At 40.5% G+C, this 12,440-nt stretch overlaps 1 protein-coding gene across 1 annotated transcript; it reads left to right on the forward strand.

The window, feature by feature from the left end:
• Positions 1–4,033: 4,033 nt before the first annotated feature.
• snapc2 (small nuclear RNA activating complex, polypeptide 2) lies at positions 4,034–11,634 on the forward strand. Its single transcript, XM_041984859.1, has 6 exons — positions 4,034–4,452; positions 4,623–4,796; positions 7,482–7,635; positions 7,740–8,165; positions 9,763–9,851; positions 10,630–11,634. Exons 1-6 carry the CDS (start codon positions 4,237–4,239, stop codon positions 10,837–10,839), a joined length of 1,269 nt encoding a protein of 422 aa, XP_041840793.1. The 5' UTR covers positions 4,034–4,236; the 3' UTR covers positions 10,840–11,634.
• The last annotated feature ends 806 nt before the right edge of the window (positions 11,635–12,440 follow it).

Here is a 12,440-nt window from a genome sequence, read left to right on the forward strand (position 1 = left end):
AACATATTTAAACACAAAACAATGACAAAACGATAAGATTATAACAAAAGAGCACCCAGATCAAGGCTAATGGCAACAGACCAATACATAATATATGCTCAGAAGTAGTTTGACATTGATACTAGAACAAAACACAAAGACTTTGCATACATCTCGAAATTCAGAAAAGAAATGTTAATTGTGGTTGTTTCATTTTCTCGGGACAAACAGACTTCATGACCTCTCTGTTTGGATAAAACTGTATTGTTTTACCCCAGAACAGAAAATAAATAAAAAAATCTTTCTTTTTTTTTAATTTAAAGTTAATAAGTCTAAATCAGTAGTTATTTCTTCCTTCCTAAGGTCATGGCTAAAAGATAAATAGACTGATGTATCTGAAGAATCATGCTGGAGGACACTGAACAGTGTTGTGAAAGTTCATGTTTCTCATGAACTAGTTCAAAGTTCAGTTCATTCAGTTTAAAATTAATAGTTCACATTCATAGTTCACCATTTTTAACCAGTTTAAATAATAACGAAAGATAATGAAAGACTGTTGATGAAGCTGATGTTTAACTTGTTTTTTAAGTACAAGCAGACAACTTGCATAAAAATGTTAGATGTTTACTGTTGGAATCTTCTGCAGACAGTAAAATTCACGTAGGTAATCATAAGCACACAAAGCTTGTGATGCACACACTGCATCAGCAGCTTCTCCTTTTACCTTTACTTGCCATTTCAGAGCAGGACTGCACCAGCGTTGCAGAGGAGCATTGCTGGTTCATTATGTGCGAGTGTGCAGCATGGATGTATTATAAGAACTGGATAACGGACTGAACAATGGCGGCACGCCGATTTTTCCCAGTGGCCACTCGTGGTACTGCAACAAAAAATCCCATGGGGCCCAAAAAGCATTTTTCCCATAGGCCACAATGGTAAAAGACACGGCTGTAAAACTGTTGACAGGACGTCTTCAGCTTTAAACACAGCTAATTACTAATCTTTCTATTCAATATTTTTAATTCATGGACATTTAATCCGTCAATTATTTTTCAAAAGGCCATAAAAGCCACAGAAAAGTCTCTATTTCTCCGGTGACGTCACGGCTGTGCACATGCACTGCCGAAGCGCGGTCATGCTGTGTCGGGAGCGAGGAGGACGGCTGTTGACTTCAATATGATGGGAAAGCTGTTCGTAAAAGTTAAGTTAAAGTTAAGTTTCTTTTTTCTGATATCGAGTAACTTAATACATTTGTATTCTTAATGTTTGATATTACATGCATGATAGTTCCTGTTTTTAAACGTATTGTGACCTAAATCCTAATTAGCTCTAGGTTGTAGTTACGACCACCTGTTTAAACCACCTGATAGTGCGTTTTACTGGTTTATTTTATGTAAAGAGAGATTCAGCCCATGAATAGATCGGGGAAAGTGAGGGTGGCTTTTTTTTTTATTTGTTAATTTCTTATATTTTGGTTCACATTAGTTCACTTTTTGTTAAGTAGTTTAATCACACTGTTCACCCAGAGGGCAATAGAATTTTTTTTAATTAAAATATTTTGTCTTATGAGCTGCTATTCTATTTTCGTTAGTTCAAATAAAATATGAATAACAGTCTTGACGCATCGCTGTCAGTGATATTTTGTTATACATATACAGTTAAATATTTTGGGAGTGTTGAGCCATTTCATGACAGCGACACAATGTCGCCAAGTTAGGTAAAATAGCCTACAAAACCATTTTCAATCCCTAACGGAAATCACGATACATAAAATACATAACTACATAATAAATATGGAATGGTGATAACCCAAGTGGCCTAGTTTTCCTTAACATAGTCCTCAGTTTAAACAAAGTTTTTTTTTCTTTGTCAATTAAAAAACTGCAGCATTTAACAAAGTGGAATCCGGCAAAACACAAGAAAGGAACATTTTAAGAGACGCAATTGATAATCTTGGTGTCATCCAGGGAATAGCAGAAAAATAAAGAGAATATGCATGGGTAGCACAATGAAATAATGCATTAACAAGGACTTCTAACATTTATTACAAAAGACGTGCCTGAAATTATTCATGAATAAAGGTAGGAATTGTAAGTCATCGTGAAAATTTGACACGGGATTATACAAATATACAATATAGACTGACTTATATTGGGCTATTACGAATCCCATATAGAAATTCATCAGATTAAAACAAACCATCATTTTAACAATTACTACACAACTTTTTCCACGTATATTATATCATTACTTTACATCGAGGTCCGATCGTGTGCCGTAGAAAATCATCATCTGAGTTTGTACAGCTCTCATACTGCAGATTAATGTCGTGACCGCGCGTCGCTGGATCAGATCACTGGGCTGCGCATTGCTCGTTCACAGTGACGTGAAGCATGATGGGAGGTGACACTACTGCGCATGCTCTATGGGCCCAATATGCGGAAGTAACCCGGAAGCCTGAGAACTTTTTCGGCGTATGCGCTGGGTGAGCAACTTCCATAGAAATGAATGGGCCGCCATTTTCAGTCCGTTATCCAGTTCTTATAATACATCCATGGTGTGCAGTGCTTGGTGGGTAACGTAGCGTGAAGTTGGTATAGCACTTGTGAAAATGTAGGCATTGACTGTTACTGAACCTCACATAATCCGAATAAGTTCATATTCAAGTTCATCATTTACAGTTGTGTTGAGTTCAGTTCAGCATTCAGAGAAAAATGAACATATTCATTAAACGCGTTCATGTACAACACTGTTGCTGACTGATGTTCATTTTGATTTTTTAGTTCTTGCAGAGCAGAACATGAAGAGAAGTCATTAATTAAGAGAAACACAAAAGAAAATTTTAAGAAGATTGTTATTATCATTATATATATATATATATATTTTTTGAGTGATGTTGCTAACAAACAGGAGGACACACCAAATGCCGCCGACAACAAACTCCGCTTTGGCGAAGGTAATAATAATTAAAGCCGCAAGCGGCATCCATCGGGTCCGAGCGGCCTGGACCCCGCCACCCGATGTCGCCATGACAACAGGTGGTGTAATGCGTTAAGGACCCAACGTGTATGAATCCTGTCAAGTATGGTGCAGTTCCCATGTATTCCTATGGAGATATGAGGAAACCGTGTTTCATGGCGAGAAGGCGTTTTTCCGTGGGTTGCCACGGTAACACGCTTTCTGCTATTTGAAAGATTTGAATAGCGTTTGGTCCCCAACTTGTGAGGAAGGTTCCCACCAAGTATGGAGTCGGTGGCACGAATCGCCTCAGACTAGTTCGTTCAAATGGCAGTGAAATCCAAGATGGCGGGCACACCGTTGTCATGGCAACAGGTGTTCGATTGACTTCTTTGCTGGACTTGGGGTGTCACACGTATGAATACTGTCAAGTTTGGTGGAGATACCAAGTATTTCTGTGGAGATATGAGCAAACCGTGTTTCATGGCGAGAAGGCGTTTTTCCGTCTGTTGCCACGGTAACATGCTTTCTGCTATTAGAAAGATTTGAGGAGCGTTTGGTCCCCAACTTGTCAGGAAGCTTCCCACCAAGTTTGGAGTCAATCGCACGAATCCCCTCAGACTAGTTTGTTCAAATACGATGTGTGTAAAGTGGAAAAAATGGCCAAAAAATGGCCGCACACGCCAAGATGGCGGGCACCCCGTTGCCATGGCGACAGGTGTTACATTGAGTTTTTTGGTCAACACGGGGTGGTACACGTGTGTGCCGAGTTTCGTCTTCCTACGTTGAAGTAGACTTCCTGGGCCCCATTCATGTGGTGATTTTTGGTGACTCTAGGTGGCGCTGTTGAGCCAATTTTGCATTGAATAGTATGCGGACCTTATAATATCCGATTTTCGCCGGGCTTGACGTGTGTGCCAAGTTTCACAACTTTTCATGGGTGTTTAGGGGGTCAAATTTGGCGTCGAAATGCTTAGGAGGAGAACAATAGGGCCTTGCCATACTTTGTATGGCTCGGACCCTAATAATAGGATTCCTGATTCCTTCCCCGCTCCGCTTGGTGGCGATAATGAGCCCGGACGTGCCTCAGCAGTCAAGTAATAACCGATCGAAGAAGAAGAGTCACGTGATTTTAGAGATGCGCCGGTTTGAGTAGGGAAACAAAGTTAGCGTTATATCTGTATACAAAACTGTGAAGTTAGTTGTGTGAGCTTTGGTTTAAATAGAAGAAGAAGGAAAAAAATCATCTTCCGGTCTAGGTTTTCTGTGTAGGACCTCTCTGGGTCAGCAGCGACTGGGATGAAGCCTCCTCCTCGGACTCGCGGTAAACGACACTGCGATCCGCAACCTGAAGCGACGGGCCCGCAGCGGTCTCGGAGACCGTCTGGTAAGTGGAGCCATGTGGAGCGAAGGAAGCTACTGAACGGCCTGAGAAGGCTCAGCAAAACCGCGGCAAAGGGAGACATCAACTATGATCAACTTAGGAGATATGTTACTACTCGATCCGTTTCAGAGGTAAGCTGGTTGTAGAACCAGGTGATGCGTTCACTGACTGGATAGTGAATGAGTTGATCTAATACATCAAATAACAGGCCAGAAATTGGACCAGAATAAATTTAGAAACCAGTTAGACGATTTTCCCCCGAAGTTAGGTGTAGATGAAGACCTGTGACCCCACCCCGCAGATCCGTTCCATGGTGGATTCTCTGAAGACCAAGGTGGTGTCCTGGGCCAGTCTGAAGCTGAAGACGAGGAGGAGGGAAGAGGAGAGGGTGAGGAAGCCCATCGAGGAGTGGATTCACATGTCTTCATCTGTGACTGGAGGTCTGGAAAAGACCATTTCTACAGCTTTCTGTCAGGTACTGTTAACATTTACACATTTTTATTTTCTTCTTTTTCTTCTGTACTGTAAACCATAGACATATGTAGTCATACAATGTTGTTATCCAGCATAAATTGTTAATTATATCAAATCAAACTTTATTTATAAAGCGCTTTTCATACAATGAAATGTAGCACAAAGTGCTTTACAGGTTTTAAAAGAATTAAAAAGAATAGCCCACCAACCCCCTTCCCATCATGCTCCCTTCCCCCCATCTCCATCACCACATATATATTTTCACACTCACACATTCAGATTAATATGTAGCTGAGCACAGAGGAGCCAAAACACTATCCCAGGAGCCAGGGCACCACCACAGGCACCAGACAAGAGACCAATACCAAGGAAGGCGCCCCTGCACACATGGCCGACCCAGCTCCCAGTGCAGAGGGCTCACTCTGAGATATATATATATATATATAAACAGTAAAAACTAGAAAGAATTAATAATAGAATAAAATAATAAAAATAAATTAATTAATAAATAAAAATATCCACACCTAAACAATAAAAGCTAAGTAAAAGCCAAATTAAAAAGGTGAGTTTTGAGCCTATTCTTAAAAACATGAACACTCTGAAGTCCTGAGGTCCTCCGGCAGGTTGTTCCAGAGGCAGGGGCCATAATATTGAAAAGATGCCTCCCCGTGGGTACGTGTCCTGACTCTAGGAAGGATTAGAAGACCAGTGCCAGAGGATCTCAGGTTCCGTGAGGATTTGTAAGGTAAAAGCAGGTCAGAAAGGTAAGAAGGCCCAAAACCATTGAGGCATTTGTAAACTAGTAAAAGAACCTTAAAATCGATCCTGAAACACATGGGGAGCCATTGCGGTGACCTTAAAACGGGTGTAATGTATGCCCGCCCCCTGGTCTTTGCCAGGACACGTGCTGCTGAATTTTGTAGTTATTGCAGAGCCGAAATACTCTTTTTGGAAAGACCAGAAAGCAGGGCATTACAGTAGTCTATGCGACTCGTGAAAAGAGCATGCATTAGCGTCTCCGTGTTGCCCTGAGAGAGAATAGGGTGGACTCTGGCTATATTTTTGAGATGATAAAAAACAATTTTTGTGGTATTCTTAATATGTGGGATAAAACTAAGGTCGGAGTCAAAAATGACGCCCAGGTTTTTCACTTATCCTCTCATATGCAAGAGGCTTTAGTCCCTCTTCAGAAATAATCTGATGCATCTGAATGACACCTTGTCAGTGGTGCAGGGTTCACTATAACAACATTTACTACTGTTGGGGTGGAGGGTTCACTGTGCAATTCATTTCTTAAAAAAATTTATATTAGTTTTCATAGTATGATGTTTCAAAATTATGTGTAAAATTTACATTCTGTGCCATTTAACTGTCAATAATAAAATAGATCTACATATAGATACATTAATCTACAACAAATTAGGCTTTACTACTTTATATAGGGATGCATTTTAAACCACAGGATATGAGTCTATTGTATATAGATATATACTGTATATAATCTATATCTACTGTGTTAAAAAGTAAAAATTCTACCACATCTATTTCTGGCAATTACCTGGTTTTGTCTTTGACAATCATTTCCCTCACCCATTAAGTGTTTAACTTACTTTAATCCCAATAAATCTCAGTCTATTGCCTTTCAGTGATTACTGATTAACAATTAGGTTACAGTTTCAAACTTTTTTCACCATAGCAAAAATATTAAAACTCAGTCAGCTGATTTTTTATAAATATATAATCCAGTTTAAACTAAACAGCCTTTCATTTGTGAATGTCTAACAAGCTCTATTGCCAGTACCAAGATGGCGGATGTGTTGATGTGCCGCCGCAGCGGGCTGAGGTGGTCGATGTAGGAGCCATAACTATAAACATGTTTCATGTTTGTACTTTGTTGATGTGTACACACTTAATTGGTGTTTGGGAAGTGGGTGTGGCACTTGGGTCTTAAGTGGTGATAAATAATTGCTGTCACCTGGGCGCTTGGTCGGTTCTTGATGATGTAGAGGTGGGGTGAGCCGGGGAGCGTTATTGTTTGTTGACTGCATAAGGGTTTGAGAGGATGTAAGAAATTATGTTAGTCATAGAACCATGGAATATGCATTGTTTTGTACTCACGTAAATAAGGATAATATTGGATTATGTGAAAGTATGAATAAACAATTGCGAGACATGAGGTACGTAGTGCGCGTCAAGTTCACTCCCCTGTTTAGCCTGCTGCGGCTGAGCAAGTTGACGTTGGATATTTAGCCGCAATAGTCGATGTGCCGTCTATGTATAAATGTCTGTGCTGTTAACATTTACACAGTGATGAGGAAAATTCTTCTTCTATTTCTTTTTCTGCTTCTTCTGCTTTCTGCCAGGTATGGTCAAGCTGATATGGGTGATTTTTCTTTTATTACACCCTGATGACCTCATCTCTCCTTTACCTGCTGCTTTTTCTTATACTTTTTCGTCTCTTTTTTTCTTTTTTCTTCTGTGGTGTTTGAATATTGATCTGAGCAGAGTCTGCTAACCTGTTGAGAACTGCGTCTGTGGGTGTCACAGCCTTCATGGTTGGCTCATCTCTGTGGGGCCTCTAACATGGTGTTGATGAGAAGGAGGAGGACAACCTGTAGTGGAGACAGACTGATAAAGATGACCTCCAGTTGGAGGAGAAGTTCTGAACCTGGTCTCTGTCCCTCAGATGCTGACGGTGTCATCCACGGAGCCCTGCACTCTGAGGAACTGTGACCCCCCACAAGTCCACAGACCCCCCACTGAAGATCCTCCCCCTGGTCGCATCATCCCTATGAGACCAATGCCCCGTATGCCGGTCCAAGATGTGGTTCTTGTTAAAGGTGAGTCTGATAAAGAGAACCCTGTAAACTGACGTTGGCTTGAACATCTCATATCTTTACCTTCTCGTGTCACATTCTTTGTATGGCCCGTCTTCTCCGGTCAGATAAGACTCCAGCATCAAGGAAAGGCCCATCCAGCAGATCCCCAGCACCTTCTCAACAGGATCAAGTTAAGAAAAGTAAACGCTGTCCTCCTCAGAGACCTCCTGTTACCTCCAACCAGCAGGATCCAGTTCCAGGACCTATCACAACCAGCTCTGCAGGACCACAGACCACATCAGAACAAAGTCCCGTAACCACTGTGTCTACTAGCCCACCATCTGAAGCCTCCACCAGCTCCTCCTCCACCCAACCCACCCCCCGAGTCTCCTTCTCCATGGCAGCGTCCCACACAAAATTTGGAAAAACTAGTAAATATCCCTCCACCATGAGGACAATGGGAGTAAAGTACGTGGTGGACTTTGAGAAGATCTACATGTTCCTGAGTGAGAGCCAGAAACCAAATGGGACCTGTTGTCTCACACCCATGGGTGAGTCAGAACCTGGTTGCCAGTTTACATCCCCCCATTACTGGTTTACACCACCTGGACACTTTCAGATTGGCAAAAAATGATATTACCAGTATTTTTTTAACAGATGTCAGTTACATCACAAACGATGTTGATGTCTTTGGCTAAAGAAGAAATCACAGCTTCAGTAACATCTTTCCACCGTTTGTCTGACTTAGGTAAAAAAAATATATATGTGAAGCTTTTTTTTTGTTACATCTATTGTTTCTACCAGTTGGTTAATAAAGTTATTTGGAAAGAAGAAAAAAGACAAGCCCGTAGCTGTTGAGGGACTGCTACGCAAGGCACGGTGTTGTGTTGAAAAAGCACTCCTGCCAAAGAGTGTGTTTCAAGGTTTTACAGCTGGGGTACTTATTTCAACATTACACCGGAGGGATCTACGATGGCACCGATATGTGATGAGAACGATACGTGATTTCAGTGTCAGTTTCCAATTGGACCAGAAAAAGTTGCTGGATTTGTCGTTACTGCTGTTATGAAAAAGTGTCGCTAGAATGTTCTGAATTCTTGATAAATATAGTGACATTTCACTAAGTTGGCAGCGTTTGGTAGCAGTGGTGGCAGGTCTACTTCCAGTATTTGCCCAGATTTATCTTCAGAAGTGTGCTGTTTTTAGGAGCACATGACAAAATAGCAGAGCATGTTACAGCAAAATTATTTTAATAAGCACAGTTTTTCTTTATATATATATAGTTTGAAGCCGAAGTCAACATTCTGCATATTGTACACTTCTTTGCTCTGCCATGTTTCCTTGTTCATGCGTTCAGCTGAGCTACACAAGTTAAGGCGCAGTTAAATGATGTCATCATGCTGGAAATGTGTGATCATGTGATCTCACAGTATTATATTTTCTACTGGTATTATTGCAACCAATATGATATTGCACACCCCTACTGGTTACTGGTTTATACCCCCTGGTTACCATCTTGCACCACCTGGTTACCGGTTTACATCTCCTGGTTATCGGTTTACACCACCTGGGTTACCACCTTGCACCACCTGGTTACCAGTTTACACCTCCTGGTTACCGGTTTACACCTCCTGGTTACCGGTTTACACCACCTGGTTATCGGTTTACACCTCCTGGTTACTGGTTTACATCTCCTGGTTACCGGTTTACACCACCTGGTTACCGGTTTACATCTCCTGGTTACCGGTTTACATCTCCTGGTTACCGGTTTACACCACCTGGTTACCAGTTTACACCTCCTGGTTACCGGTTTAGACTACCTTTCTCCTCTAATCTTTGTTTTCCACCTTTCAGGTGTATAATGGCAGATTTTAAACGTGTTTGAGTTTCTTTGTTTTATGTAAATGATGATCAGAGATGGGTTTTTTTTATCAGGTGTACTGATATTCAGACTAAATGTTGGACTGATGCCGTATATTTCATCATTTGTGTTCCAGGTGATTCCTCATGTAGGGCATCAGCTGATGAAATATTTAGGTTTCAGTTTTTTGTGTCTGACTGAGCTGCTGTTGTTTCTGGATGCTGCTCCATCACCCTGATGGAGACCTCACTGCTTTGAAATACGTCTTGTTGTCCTCTGTCCTCCAGAGAGCGCCATCATGTTGGACCTGTTGATGTCTCTGCCAGAGGAGCTCCCTCTGCTGGATTGCAACAAGCTGAAGAATCACCTGCTCCAGGTGAGGCCTGATGTGCTGGTAGGAGCTCTTCAGGATAGATGCTGCCGGAAACAAACACCACAGCAGGTTTTCCTTCTCTGGTCTCATTCAGTTTAAGCTGGATCTGAGGTGGGTTCTGATCCAGACCAGTTTAAACTAGTTCAGATCATAGCTGAGGAGGGAATGTGGCAGCCCAGGTTCAGGAATTCTTTCCTTTAAGTCTTGAATTTTCATTATTGGAAATATTCCAAAATATCCTTAATAGCCGCTGTCTTTTTCACTGGAAAGTTTAGATCTGGAACTCTCCCAGTTTCTCTTTGATGTTGATGGATCATGGAAAACATAAGCGTGATGGTTGAATCAGATAAATATGACAAAAAAAAAGAACATAACTTGTTAATTGGTTAATCTCAGAAGATTCTTCATCACACCACAAGAGGGAGCGCCAGTACCACAGTTTGAAATCTACGGAATTATGGGAATATTTGTAGGGATGCTGCGGGGTGAAATTCCATGACCACATATTTGGAAAATTCTGGGAAGTGACATAATTCCAGTGTGCAGATGTGAGTTCTCTTCTGGTCAGGGAGGAGGAAACATCCAGGTTATAGAGCTGCTCTGCAGGGTGTTCTGGTGTTGGAAGGTCACATCTTCACCATGGAAGAGTTTTTGGATACCAGGAAGAGGAAGAAGAAGGTCTTCCTGCTCAGTTTGCTGGAGCTTCCAGACTCTCATCCACAGCTGCTGTTACTTAGGGTCTTCCATTTTTCTCCTCTGATCTTTGTTTTCCACTTTTCAGGTGTATAATGGCATGTCGGCTCCTGCAGACTCCAACAGAGGAAGAGAGTTGCTGAGGGGCGGAATCTCTGCTGACTGCAGGCGTGAAGCCGAGAGCCAATCAGGACAGAGCCATGCTTCCTCCGGCCAATCAGAGGATGGAGCTGCGTTTGAATGGTGTCCTCCTCTGAACCCCTTCATGGTGCCTCTGAAACTGTTGCTGCGTAGATAGATGACGCTGCTTTAGGACATTATGGTTCTGTAAGCTGGTTCTGGCTGGTTTTCTCTGTTAAACATGTATCAGATGCAGCTGCTAAAGTTTTCTGTCTCTCATCTTCATTAACACTTTGGTTCTGTTTTATTCTGTTATTAAAATATTTTTTTCTGGAACTTTTCTTTTTATCATCTAAAATGATTTATTAATATTTCTGTTTCTTTAGTCCTGGTTGTTTAACTCTGAGCTGAGATTTATCTGAAATATTTGGATAAAAAATCTGATCTGATACAGAAACTGCAGCTATCTTTACAGATTTAGTTTATATCATAATTTCATTAATGCTTTAAATCGGTGAAACATTTCAACTGATCGATCAGAACAAATACAAACATTGTCATAAAATTATTTCCTAACAAAATAATGAAGTGATCAATAAACCGAGCGACAGGTTTCTGTTCAGTTAAAGTTGATTTTATTTGATTTGATGTGATTTAAAAACAAAAGTCACTTCAAGGCACTTTTAAGCATCTATAAATCCTAACCTGACTGAATTTCTTCCATTAGATTTTTTCTGCACAAAAGGGATCATAGTTGACTTTAAACCGTTCATGTGGTTCATAATTAAACTTCATTTGGAAACATGTTGAAAATCCAGCAGTTGATGTTTCTTTAGATTAATGTGAACATTAATCATTTGTACAATAATTACATAAGTCCACTTATTAAGTTAATATGAATCCATCTATAACTATATGAGCTTTGTTGCCGTGTTGCATATCATCATTATCTGAAAATAGTTCCTAAACACTGAGTCATATTACAGTTGTCAGAGAGCTGCTTCGTGGTGAATGAGTAAATAATTTGTGCATCATACCTCTACTGAGTTTGGCTAGTTATTCATTGAAGACATGTTCAACACTTATTGCGCAATCTTTTTCTTTTTTTAACTTGTTAATTTGTAGATTAGATTAGAAACTGATCAGATAATTTGTTAAAGGAATATAACATCTCTTACAAGTTGGAAAGGAAGGGACAAGGGTTGCAAACCACTACAGGTCTACTACACGTTAAGGATAATTACCATGGTTATATGTTTGTGTTGACACTAACAATGAAAGTAGAATGAAATGACATGCAGGGTTTAGCAATCTTGTCATGCTTGTCATGTGTGAGCTCTGATTGTGACCGGGCAGCCAAACATCCTAGTGGATGTAGAAACAAAGATACTGTCACCAATCTTTCTGGGAAACAGAAACTTACAGTAACTCCATGTTTTTATTGCTTTAACCTCTTACCGAAAATCCCATAACTCTGAAATGCTTCCAATGACCAAGTCAAACCTCAGAAACCACAAACAAACCAGCATAATCAGTTTTTCAAGCTGCTGAACAGGAAAACTGTTTTCTGTCAGGTTATTGACATCCTCTGTAAAATAGAGTCGGCTTCTTGTTTTTTACTCTATTAAAACTTTGTTTATTGTACTTATTGTCATAGTTAGTGAGGTTTGGTCATGCAGTAAAATAAAATAATTTAGGGAAACTATTAAGGTTAAATAGTTGCTGTTTTCCTTGTGATCTAACATTTTGCCAGATATCTTTTTCAATTTGATCAAATCT

Source organism: Melanotaenia boesemani, chromosome 5, assembly GCF_017639745.1.
Source record: "Melanotaenia boesemani isolate fMelBoe1 chromosome 5, fMelBoe1.pri, whole genome shotgun sequence".
Classification (NCBI taxonomy): domain Eukaryota; kingdom Metazoa; phylum Chordata; class Actinopteri; order Atheriniformes; family Melanotaeniidae; genus Melanotaenia; species Melanotaenia boesemani.